The sequence below is a fragment of the Helicoverpa armigera genome, chromosome 16, assembly GCF_030705265.1.
Source record: "Helicoverpa armigera isolate CAAS_96S chromosome 16, ASM3070526v1, whole genome shotgun sequence".
In the NCBI taxonomy this organism is placed as follows: Eukaryota; Metazoa; Arthropoda; class Insecta; order Lepidoptera; family Noctuidae; genus Helicoverpa; species Helicoverpa armigera.
In genome coordinates, this window is record NC_087135.1 from 4560888 (window position 1) to 4574692 (window position 13805).

General features: G+C 35.0%; 1 protein-coding gene across 5 annotated transcripts in view; it reads left to right on the forward strand.

Annotated features, from left to right (window-relative positions):
* The window catches only part of Rsh (radish), a 201662-nt gene that overhangs the window by 107182 nt on the left and 80675 nt on the right, over nt 1-13805 (forward strand). For all 5 annotated transcript variants that reach the window (XM_049844570.2, XM_049844573.2, XM_064038527.1 and 2 more), the window contains one exon: nt 6797-6850. Coding sequence is in view for 2 of the 5 variants with exons in the window: in XM_049844573.2 (XP_049700530.1) it covers nt 6849-6850 (2 nt within the window). In the remaining 3 variants the exon portion in view is untranslated. The remainder of the gene's footprint in view (nt 1-6796; nt 6851-13805) is intronic.

Sequence of the window (13805 nt, forward strand, 5' to 3'; positions counted from 1 at the left end):
TTTCGTTCACGAGCGTATCAAACCGCACCGGGTCGGCCCGCCATGCCACTACCAACAACGTAATTAATGAGAGAACCAAGATGTTCCCTCTTAACTATACTAATTGAGTTATTATTGCATTTTCCTTCCTCCTTCATTCTTTCATGTCAACGAGAAGTTTTTCCTCTAAACGTTGGATACGAGCTTAATTCATTGTTTATCTGTACAATAGCACTGTTAGATGAAAGGGATGCTTAATTGCTGATTGTATCTTAGGAGTCATTGTTTTTTGTATTTGATGTTTTTGTTCTCTGTATGTTATAACAAAAATACGCTAATATAAGATGTGCTTATATCTTAAGGGAATTTAATTACCTAATTGTATTTTTCAGCCAACCATCGTCGTCTTCAATCACTTTGTTTTGACTCAAAGTGTAACCTTCAATATTAAACACCGTCAATACCAATATACACATGGTAAACCAACTCAAATTAACACGCCTACATAAACGTCTATTAAACTAAAACGCCAACAAGAAACTACAGCATAATCGACCCCAAGAATATATACTTACATATAACTTCAGCAAACAAGTGAATACTGGCAAATCATCCCGAACACTCGCAGGCCACTCACACATACACACTTGAGGTACAACCCTATTATTCACACGAACTGCTCAATATTTTTAAGGAGCTACGTTGGCAAGTTTGCGTCCAAAAGCTGTCAATATATCAAGGTGAGTTCTGACGCTCCAGCGAACATTCGAGAGTTTCCAAGGGACCTGCCGACTCTGCCTGAAATGAAACGTAATGGCGTTAATAAACCTTTTTGGTGGGAAATGATAACAAGGACGTAGAGGCTGCTTTGTTTGTTTTTTTTTCTTGATTAAAAATGCCATTTATTTATGGGGGTTAAAATGTTTGGGAAGGCAACCGAGCTTATGGCATTCTTTTTTATTTTCTTAGTGGTTTATACTTACGACTGTTTTGGCACGGTTGATTTAATATTGTGCCAGGGAAAGACCGTCTTCATAATCTGAGAACACTATAATATACTTTTTACTGATGTCATTTATTTCAATACCTTAGCAGTCGAATGTAAACTTACAGTACATAGACCCATCAGTATATGTAGCTACCTATATACGATTACACGATCGACCTTTAAAGCCAAGCCATTTATTGACTTCAGAGCAAAGAGAAAACACGCAGTTGTAACTTGTAAGTTGTGTCGCACGGAAACATGCCTCAATAAGCCCAAGATTGTGTGAAAACATAAAAACTTCCAAGGCTCCCTTCTTACTAACTAGTTGGAACGCAATTATTTTCGGCGGACAAACTGTTGGAAACTAATCGTCAATATTACACCTCGAACTTACTTCGCTAAGTTAATTTGAACGAGAAAATAAAACTGATTGCTATTGAAAGTTTATTGTTTATTATACAAAGTGCTTGTTTACTTGTGGCTTCAGTGATAATTGGGACGAGAAATATAATTTGGAAATAGTTACACGAGTTTTTGATTTATTATTCCAGACATACCTTCGTCATAAACACTTTTTTATTTAGCTAAAAATAATATAATATTAATGTGTATGTTATGTTAACCAAAATTCCACATTTACATGCCAACTTAAATACATGGAACTTCATTTATTCCAACGAACGAAGACAACGCACGCTTCTAAAAATAACATTTAAAAACGGATTCTATTTCCGCGAACAGTCGCAGGAAATTGGAATGCCTATTTCAATTGTTCCGGCGGTGATCGGTGGCACAAGTCTGCTCCTCTCGTGTGCCTATTCCTACATAAGTACTTATTCACTAATGTTCTGTAGTTTGTGAACTAACTTTACGAGCCTTGAATAGACTGAGCCCTATTTTGGTTGTGTCTTCAGAGAACGAATTCGAATTTTAAAATGGTCTCGCTGTTCGAAAAGTAGTTCGAAATTCAAAATGGTTTTGCTAGTCAAATAGTAGTCTCTAAAAAGAGATTTTCGTAAGCAATTTTTTTTGTTGATAAATGAAATGAAACCACAGAATTCAGGTACAAATTCTCATAATTTGATTGATATCGAAGTTTTTTTTTCATTCACATTTTTGTACAGTGCCATTGAAAATTCTGAATGGAATTGGAACAGCCTTTGTTCTTTGAACTTTTCCATACACAAAGCTCTGAGGGACGCACTCCAAATGTTCAAAGCCATAAAACTAGATATCGATGTTACTCGCTTTATTCTGCCTGCATTTTGGATTCTGGGAAACGGGATACAAGGTCAAACTGCATTTCAAGTGATTCTTGTGTGTAGAGGATTTTCCGAAGCACGTACGTACTTTGAAATTGGTTTGTGGAACAAATATTTGATTTTATTTGTATTGTTTTATGTAAAGTTTTGACTTTTGTAGTAAGTTCCTATGTATCTCTAAACTCTTTACTGGATTATATCAAAAAAATCTTATGAGAAAATGCGATGCTTTTCAAAACGCTGTGACGCCTTTATAGGAACTACCACCGTACAAAACAAATCATCATCATTCAATAGGCCTCTTTGTGTAATATTCGGGCTTTACCAAAAGCACCTGCATACACGACTCTCAATACTTCCTCCCAATGAAAGGAAGGCTCATTGCTTTATTTCGCTTGCCAAAGCCTTTGTTTAAAATTTCCAATTTCGTCTGAATCCTACAGAGAGTTCAGTTGAAATTGATATGTACGAGTATTGTGCATTCCGGCTTTATATCCAACCAGCCTTTGACGGAGCCAGATGAAAGCAATGTCAAATTAATTCAGCAATTATGCACATCAACGTTGCTATTTAAGGATGCTTTGGCTACTGATTTTACCTGTACAACTGTTGTTTAAATTCCATTGTCGTTTTGTTACATACATGTAGCGGACTACAGTTACGCCTACAGTTTCCCGCAGTTACGCCAACATTGCTAGGGAACTGCTTTCCGTGTCCGGATAAAAATCAGACTTCATTCTTTTTCAATCTATATAGCACTGGTACAGCCATGTATACAGTCACATAAAGCAATATAAATATTAAAATTAATTCAGTGAAAGCCGGACATATAGAATTCGGTATATTCGCATATAAAACATTAATGTTTTACTTTTTACATTAAGACTTAATATGTACATATATACTACTCATACACGATAAAAATAAACAATAAGAAGCTTCAAAGCCGAGGAAATTCTGTGACAGTTATGTCAACCTTCAAGTTAATTTGGAACAGAGAAAGCAAAATTAACAAATACTATACTGAGGAGATATTTTTATACATTATTTTGTATAATCTGCAGAAATGATATAATTTTATTCCATTGAAATATGTTCACATACCTACTCGTATTCGTATTTCACAAATTGTGCATCGGGTTCTCGTTAGTGCAGGTAACTGTAGCGAACTAACAAGATGATGTTTAGAGTTTTAAAGTTGATGCAGGAAAATTGACCATTTTATAATGTTATATTCTTATGTATTTACGAAAGCTGATAAGCCATGTTTGTGTATGTTAACGAATACTGTGTCTGTGTGTGTGTGCCTTTGTCTGTGTATGCGTAAGTTCGGAGAGTCATCAGCATTTACACACACAGGTACGGCTCACTCACTTTTTTATTAAACATCTATTATACTGCCTTATAGAACTAGTGGTAAAACAAGATTTTTAATGAATTTCTATTCTCCAACATTTCTTTCGTTCATATGAAGAACCAAATCGTGAAAGGTATAGCGGTACCCTGGTTCCAGGAAAAGAATATTGGTTTGTCAGAGAACGATCCCATAGGACACAGAAAGGGAAAATTATCGAGAAAATTGCACTAATTATCTTCAGCGTACCTACTTGAGATTTTCTACCTTCTTAGATATGTTTGGAGCAATATTCCTGGATTTTGGCCATATGGGACGAGCTCAAGACACGTAAAACTATTTTTTAAATTATTTTAACAACAACAACTATTCCCACAAAATATCCTTCATGTTTTAAGTCTCCATTATTAGCCTTACTTCTGTCTAAAATAAGCAGAATTCAATATACGAATGCAGATGCATCTACAAATATACCAATATCGTGGTTGTTCGAGTGCGCTGCACTTATATGCGAGCTTAAAACTTTCTATCCGTTCTTCCTAAGTTTATCTTGGAAGAAACCTAGTTTTTTTTAACTCCGCAATCGGTACTCCGACTTAGTCTTGTGACCAATAATAACTAAAGTTTCTTTGTTTGACGACAAACATTTACCGACAAACTATTTTTATACGCTGCGGTTTTTTATGGTTAAAACCGCATTCTGAGATGAATACATACACAGTACACACTCATTGTCATCATCATTCCCAATACAGGCTTGCAAAATTTTATCTAAATCGATTCAGCTATATTATCAACATCAAAGCTACATTCGAAGTAATGATAATAGAATTATATACATATGTATTTACCTATACATTTGTAACTACACTATCTAATATGTAGTATGTTGAAGTCATAATCATTTTCCAAATTAATTATGTGAATGTAGTACGAGACTAATTAATAACTAATTAATATTGGCAGATATCTGTTGGTAGATGCAGTTAAGTGACGCTAATTAGACTAGCTCATGTAAATAGGACATGGGATTATTCAATTCCATATTTTTATATTAGGTAAACATTGTTAATCGAATTTATGGGGAAACACATGTTGGTCTATAAATAGACGTACCTACTCAAGAACACGTATATATGTAGAACTTTTAAAGAACAGTGATGTACAAAAAAACTTATGAGTAAAGATAGAAAAGTCTGAAAACAGCTCAAGATTCCTATTCCTATATTCTTATGTGTGGAACATCAATATACATTATTAATTAAACATACAAAAATATATTCAATAAAAAACTTCGCAAAATGCTATAAAATTCTACAAAGTAACGAAGATGACTATAAAGTTTATATGTGTCAGAACTTCATTCAAAGTCACTCGTAGTAAAGTAAACCAATTAAGGAGAAAAAAATATGAAGTTGACATAAACTTTACGTGTATCAAGGCTTCATTCAAACTTGTGAGTACTCTCACACGGTAAACTTTTAGTCGACCGACAGTTTTTTCGGGCTCTTAAATCAGTATGGAAATTAATGGTAGCACATAACAACGATCAATTGTGAGACCGGTAAGAGACCAACTAAAAGCTTTGATTAACGATTGATTGTCTTAAAAAGATTTTTATTCGACCATCGGGAAAACTGTCGGCCGACTGTTTAGTCTACAGTGTACGAGAACTCCAAGACACCAATTAAGGAGAAAAAAATAAATAAATCAGAGATGATATAAAATATATTCTTTGTCAACATCGGAACGTAATACAAAGACCGACGTGATCCCGAGGACTTGTAATTTGGCCTCGGGCTTAAAGCCTTGCAAATAAGAGGCGTTGGGGTCTTTGAGAATCAACACCTTCTCGTTATGGCTATATTATACCCAAGAGTTGCAACTTAGGTGTACGTTGGATAAAAGAAGGATTTTTCTAATAGTTAGCTAAAATTTAAATGTCATATAAATAGGTATTGCTATTTTGCTTAAGGGCCTGTACGCACTGTCGACTAGTCGCTGGCGACTCAGTCATTTTCATTAGTTTAAATAAGGTGTTATGCACTTGGCCGCCGGTTGTTGCCTATGTTTCGGTCGCCGAGGGACTGAGTCGCCGCCCGCCGACTAGTTGACAGTGCGTAATAGCCCTAACAAAAATTTTGTCTTACCTAAGAAGAAGAGAAAAGCTGATACTTATAAAGGAATGAAAATGCCACTATTTTTATTATTTAATAAAACATTTTGCACTATTATATTTTTCTCTACAATCTGCTGTCGCTATGAAAAATGCGAAATAAAAAAGAAATCGAGTTTTTATTCGCTACTTCCTTGAAAGCTAACTTTTGTTTCCTATTGTATTCATCTCATTCCATTGTGCTACTTACGCAGGAGTTGTAATCTGACCTAAGTTAGTACTAAGTAGCAACTGTTCAAGGTGCTCTATTACAACTTCTTTAGAAAAACATTGAAATAATGAAAGATGATACTTCTTTAAGTCAGTTTGTCAAGACTGATGAGTTTTGATGTTTTGTTTTCGTAACTGTTAAGAAAATTTTAATTTAGGAATTGACGAAGAGTTCCAAAATTAAAATTTTCTTCGTCAATTCCTAAATTGGTTCAATAGACCCATATCAAATTGTTTATCAATCAATGAAAATAGTTTGTACTCTGTTCAACTTACTAAATTCTAATTCACTAACACTGTGGAGTTTGAACGCAGTTCGGTTTGAACTAATAGGGATAAGATATCGGTGCAAGCATAATGGTCTAAGTTTGTGCTTCGTGTCTTCGCATTACGTGTTCTTTAATAACTGTTCCTTGCAACTTCATAACAAACCCTACATTTTAATTGATCTAAGATATCATGATAATTATGTCAGCCATAACACGTTCGCTACTGATCCCATTGTTTAAAAAAGGAACCTTTTGGAAACGTTCTGCATTCACCGTTTACTAAATAATAGTCCAATCACCTCACTCGTAGCCGTTTTTCAGTTCGTGGTCTCCATTCGAGCCCAGTTCAACTCCATTGGCCGTCAGTCCATCACGGCGGGACCATTTACTTAATAGCTGAAAAAGAGTCCCTTCTACACGTACATATATCTATGCCATGGCATCTCATAAAACACAGAGACAGTGAAAACAAATGTATGTACTTGTAGAAGTACAACTTAAAATTACAAAAAGCAAACATATCAACACATTTTAAAACGTACATTTTCCTTGTTACAGATGCTGAAACAGACAATACAGACGCAGAAATCGGTGATATTTATTAAGCAAAATGTAAGTACAAACACATTAAATTGTTTCACCAACAATGTTTGTTTTCAGTCGACCGCGGCTAGTAATTAAGTAAATTAATATGTGCTTCCAATTAACATTGATTTCATTTTGCAGTCCGTGATAGCGTGCGGTTTCTCTCTTTATATGTCAATGGTGATGTGTTAAAGTTAAAAAATTACAGAAATTATAGATTTCCTGACATTATTTAGCACTAGAAGTACCTATTAGGTACTTCGTGGAGTAATTTCATAGGTAGTTCAATAAGAAAACTTACGCCAAATTAGTTTAGGCTTTGGCCTTTATTTAGTAGGTCAATTTAATGTATTATATAAGTATGTGTTTAATTCTACTGTCAATAGTAATTTTTGATAATTTTTGATAGACTTAACGTACTTAACAATATAGGTACCGGATAATATTGTTATGTATTTATTTCACGACCATTAGTAAAGACTCAATAGGTCTATGGAAGGATATGATACTTGTTTACTTACCATATTTTTTATTTATTTAATATTACAATAGTTTGTATTTCAAATAGCACTCGAGTTTTGTAAGCACACTAAAATTAGGTCAGGATTTTAGGAAATATATAATTAGTGTTTGAATTCTATAAACGTAAAGGTAAGCTTTGAGTGAAACTAACACATTTTAATGTTTAAGTACTCTACATTCAAGACTTGAAAAAACAATAGTAAATGTACGAATCAGTTTTAAACATATACATTTTCAATTTTCCAGCAGCTTTCATAAAAGGCTACATTTTGTATTCAGAATTCTATGAATTTCGGAGGTACCTACAACACGGAAATATTCAGCATTATTAAAAAAAAACTACTTATTCTTTTACATATTAATTCTAACACCAAAATTACTGTAAAATACAATAAGCAACGTAATTACAATAAGCCACGTAATTTTTCTACGATACCTACTTCACAAACTATAATAATGCATTAGGAAACAAAAAAGTCCTTTTCCATAAGTTTATCATAACTCACTAGGACAAAAACTCGTTTCAAAGTATCTTCATTGTTATTCCCACACAGGAGTCATTAGCACGAATAAATTAGCATGAAATTCAATTAATTCACTACTTAGTGCAAAATCGTTTAAGAAACTCCAGGCCGCATCCTCAGCATTTAGTACTTACTGAAGAACAAACATAAACTACGTAAGTACTCAAATGTACTTAGTAAAGTACTATTTAAGTTCGTGATTAAAAGGTTTGTTACGACTGCGTTTCGAACTTTGGTTATTCGATTGCGTCTTTGTGACGTAAGAAGGGTTCAAAGAGTATCTATGTAATTTTTGGCATGGCATAAAATGTAATGTTAATAAAATGCTATGCTATTGTTCTGACCTGATTTTCATCATAATACTAGCTTTCGCGGGCGGTTTCACCCGCGTCCCGTAGCCGGATGGTGACAAAAACTCATAAAACCTTCTCCCGGGGCTAAGTTACCTCCCCTCTAATTTTCAGCCAAATCGGTCAAGCCGTTTTCATGTTATGTCGTGACAACAGAAAGCGGGTTTCATTTTTATATATAGACTAGCTTTCGCCCGGGGTTTCACCCGCGTCCCGCGATGGTGACAAAAACTATCCTAAAACCTTCTCCCGGGGTCTAAGTTACCTCCCCTCTAATTTTCAGTCAAATTGGTCCAGGCGTTGTTGAGTTATGCGCTTACCAACACATTTTGCGATTCATTTTTATATTATAGATTATGGGCAAAGAAATTACCACCTAAGAAAAACATAAGTGCATATTTTAACTCCAAACCTCAAGTTAAAAGCTACCAATTCCGACCTCTTATCATCATCTACACACAATCTTGTCAAAACGATGTCCTAAAACCAATAAACGGTGTCATAAACAATAAAACCCATGCCCTCGCCATAAAAATGTTGTTTTCAACATTTATGAGTCTCCAACATGATGGGTAACATCGCTTTGTTTCTACTCCTTCAGCTGTCTTTTATTACGTACCAAACTACTCGTTGTAAAGCTATTACATCGACGTAATTTCTCTATTGTAAGAAGCTTCAAGTTTTATGTATTTTTTTTGTGCCACACAAATGTCAGATATAAATGTTAGAGCTGTGAGATTGTCCGAAAGAGTTAACGCGGTCCTGGTACATGAAGAGCTCCAGAAGGAACATGGTGGGTTTTAGTCAGTAACAGTCCAACACTCCGTCACGCGGCACCCACAGCGGGAGTTGTCATCTGATCATTTCCTACCAAAAACATAAAATATGTCAAAAAACATTTTAATTTTAAATTCTCTGTTAAATAAAATATTTTATCAAAAAACTAGTGTAGTCAGGTCAGACATCTGAGTAACGAGGTTGCCCTACAAAATTCATGTCTAAAGAGGACGCGTTATATTGAAATTAATGATGTCATGGCTCTGGGTACCTAACCCTTTTCCCTTCGAAACCGTTTTTACGACTTACATAAAGTGCGTGAAACATGTATTTTCTCTTACGTATAGATAACCTTTCAAAAACTTGTAGGACAACTCCTGGGAGTTATAGATTTTTATATTTGGATTAGATTGATTGATTTTATGCACCATGCTGAACTAACAACAATAAAAAAGCTTTGATTATAACTAAGTTTACCTAAGTAATATGTAGGTATGTTTATGGAGTAACCGAATGGCAAAACCCTTAATAATTCAAAATGCCTACCAAAATACGTAGGCTCAATATTTTCTCTATGACAGCGTAAATTTAGCTTACATCAGATCCACAACCAATGTCGTTTCTGCTGTAATCATGCTACTGAAGTGACACAAATATAATCGGGTCAACAATAAAATAAAATGATCAACACTTGTTCCAAAACACTGGCTAACTGACCTCTTTACCATAACCTTCAGAAACTTTACAGCGGTTTGGTTTCATTAATCATTTATTACGGCTTGTTATCCCCACGTCCCGCAATCGGGTCAAAAGTAGCCTATGTCCTATCAGACTCTAGATTATCCGTGTACCAAATATAAATTTATTCAAAGGAGGCCGAAAAATCACACTTTTTGAAGGTCAAGTTTACAAAAGACAGCCGCCAAAAACGGGTGCGTGGGCCCCACCACTTCCTACGTTTGTTTGCTGGGATGAAACATGTAAATAAATCAGTTTAGTAGTTTTGATCTTAAACAACAACAGACAAACAATTTCCGATACGATACCTATTTAAATCTGTATTTATTGGCTTTGACTATCTTTTAATGTAAGCCGTCTATTCTCAGTATAAAAGCTTAAGGCAAAGTTTACATAGGACTGTTTGTTTCGCTAAAAGCGCAATGAGGATGGCCATAGTGATACTTGTTTATGTTTACTGTTTCTACTTTCTAGCGTAAGTTAAACCAAGAAAACTAAATTATGTAAAATCGATGTTTCAGTGGTTTTATTGAAAAAGGTAAAGGTTATATAAGATTTTTTACAAGCTGTTTTCACGCGGTTTCAGTCGCTACGGTACTGTACCCGGTTCAAATAGAGCGTATGGTACTCGGGCATAATATAGCTTAGCAGAAGTTTCGGAGCCTTTAGAGTACAAACAAACCAACAAAAAATATTTCCTCTTTATTATATTACCTGGCATAGACGCAAATGCTGAACACAGAGACAAAACTGATTCGATTATGTAACCTTGATGATGATGATGATGTCCTCCTAGCCGATTATCGGCTACGGCGGCTGTTCTCATGTAAGGAGATTAGCCAACTGCGCAGGACATATTATAGTGCACAAGCATTTGCGTAGACACAGGTGCACTCCCTATTCCTTCACTCTCATAACCCGATGGGACGGCAATCCGACACGACCGGAGAGAGATCAGGCGCAGGACCGACATTTACGTGCTCTCCGATGCACGGGTGTATCAATCACCAAATTCCAGGCTCCGGGCTGCTTTGTGAAAGTCTTCTAAAACCCACAAAGCGATTTCGGCCCGACTCGGCCGAACTGTAACCTTATTGATTGCTTGAATATATTCGCTGACCTATACATAACCTACATACTCAAATATCACTGAAACTGTAATATGATAAACGTCAGCCGCAATGCAAACGAAATACGAGGAAATAATTAGCAGTAATGAAATCTCTTCAACCGAATATTAATAATTGCGAAGTGGAAAAGCAATGTGAAATCATTATAAAATTCATCGTAACTGCAATGGAATTACCAACCAATATACGTTCAAGTATTTTGCAACATTTTATACTGAAAAATATTTATATAAACTATGAAAGCATTTCCTAGAATTACCTAAATACTGAAACTGATTTTCATTTTATTACCACTCAAAACCGATTCTATTGTATGCACGTTAAGCATCCAAATGAATACTGGAATTTCAAAGCCGTGAACAATTTCGATAATTATTATTCCGATTAATATTGAAATGACCGAAAAATTACTGTGTTATAGAAATGTGTGCGTGTATTGAAATTCAGGCTTTGTGGTTGATAAATGACGAAATATCAACAACCAGTATACTGTTGAATATAAAGCTGATCTGACCACCTCTATTCTAAAACTATTGTAGTATTGCGGGGCTCGACCTAATCAATAGCAGTTAGTAATATAATTACATAACAATGACATAATTGTTTGTACCCCAAAAGCTGCAAAACTACTGAACTTATTTGATAAATTGTTTCACTGCTAGAGAGCCAGGCTACACTATCCCCAAGTAACATAGACTATACAAATTTTATTCGGAAAATAGCGACTTTCACATAAATTATAATACCCAACAAGTAACTAGTAAAAATATTTGTATGTGAGGTAAGTATGTATTGCCAAATCTATATAAACATAAAAGTGTCTTAAAGCAAACATCAGATGTACTCGTAACATTGTAACGGCTACAATTATTTATAGGCATTATCAGCCGTCCTTACACTTGAGAAGCAACATACGATTAATTTCCAAATGTAAAACCACTTTATTTTGTACGAAAGCCACCTACAATTGTAAGTTCGGGGTAAAACATACCAAAATACATGTTATACATTCGTACCTGCATACATTCGTAACTGTTTATTATCATCGAGTCATAAAGGAAAATGGTCCCGTGGGTTAAAGCTCGTTTCATTGAGCCGACCCGCGGAAACTGGTTCCAAATACGTTTATATGCAAACTTCCTAACACGTAGGTATTGTTTTGTTTCGGGATTCGACAACAATCGAATTGACAGTAAAACCTTGTTTTGTCAGCCATTTTGAGAAACTCACTATTTGTTGAAAATGCTTGGTGGTGATTCGAATCAGTAATCACTATTTATCTTGTGCTTGTGTGAAAACCCATTTCCCAATGGATCAAACGTCAACGGAGTTGCGTGGTTCAAAACAAACGAAACTTTGTCAATAAAATCAATTGTTATTATTAATCCGCGGAAAGAAACAAAGTCTCTGACACAGCTAAAATTAACAGTGCGTACCTACTTAGTATCCATTTGATAGCAGAGCTAGGACCTGTTGCGTCTTACAGCCAGTTTCTTCATCAAAAGTAAAATTCAAAGTAATGTCTCAAGTAAAAGTAACGGTCAAATTCTTTTTTTTTCTATTAGTTTTGCTGTCACTTTAGCCTTGAAAAAACGAATTTGAGCGTTACTTTTACTTTAGACATTACTTTGACTTTTACTTTAGATGAAGAAACTGACCGTTAATCTACAAGAATGCAGATACATAATTTCGTTCATAGTTTTTCTAAAACCAATAACCACAAAATCCCATATATTCACTTACTAAACCAAACAAGATTTCAAAACCTTGATAAGCTAAAGTATATTTGTGTAAAAATAAAATATCAGTGTTACTCGCGCCAATTTAAGCAACCCAACCTTTGTGTATAAAAGGGAACAGTGAATATGAAAGAAACCTTTTTGACAAATGGTTCCCTTTTTTGTGTGACGTGATTCGTCTCACCTGTTACGTCTCAATCTTACTTTACCTTGATCACCAAATGGTTGTAGTTTGTACTCAACAAAGTAATATTGCACGAAGAGAGTTTCTCATTACATTTCACGAGAGAACTCCAAAGAAATTATGTTGATGTATGAGATATAGCGTCATTAGTCACCGTCTTGTAACTGATGGCGACTGGCCGTTGGGAAGCCAGGAATAATCGCATTACTCTTGTCTGATAATGATTAACGTCCCCTCTGTGACTATGATACGCCTTGACTTTCTTATTGTAATATTCGATCAATATCAAAATGTGCCAAAAAACAGTCTTCTAACAGTCGTCAGTATATGCAACATTTTGGAGACAAAAATAGGTCAAGTAAATAATACAAAATGGCAGTACCAAAGCGATAACAATAATAATAAACCGCCAGCCACTTAATGTAACCATCAGAGAACATCAAACGCCCACACAAATTATGTTCTTGACTCGGCTTTCAATAAGGCCATTTTCTGTACGAACCTTATTTGACAGCCATCAATTTCAATTTCCATAGTAATAATTTTCAGTACAATTTTCCTGATCCCTTGCATCATTATAGAATTTCTCGGTTTTACCGCAAAACAGGTAACTACCCCCGAAGCCGCTTGAGGTACGTTTAGCTGCCACAAATCTAGAATTGCCTCGATACTCGTGTTACGAAATTGGAAGTTCAAAATCGGAGGTAACCGGCATCAAGTTTTAACAAGGGCTATCCGACGGTGGAACTCGACAATTCTGAACTACGTACCGAACAAATATTGCCATCATATGAAACCATAATATCGGAATACAGCCAAGTTTAATTAAATTTGTGGAGGGATACGCGTAAAAGTTTTGATACCTATTTACTGTTGTTGGGTAAACTTATAACTTTCATAAATATCTCCTCTATAATAATAAAGTCATATGGTAACCAGCTACTAAAGTTAACACAACTGACTTTTTTTCCTTTATTCAGTCTTCACTGTAAAAAATAGATACTACATAATTTAAATG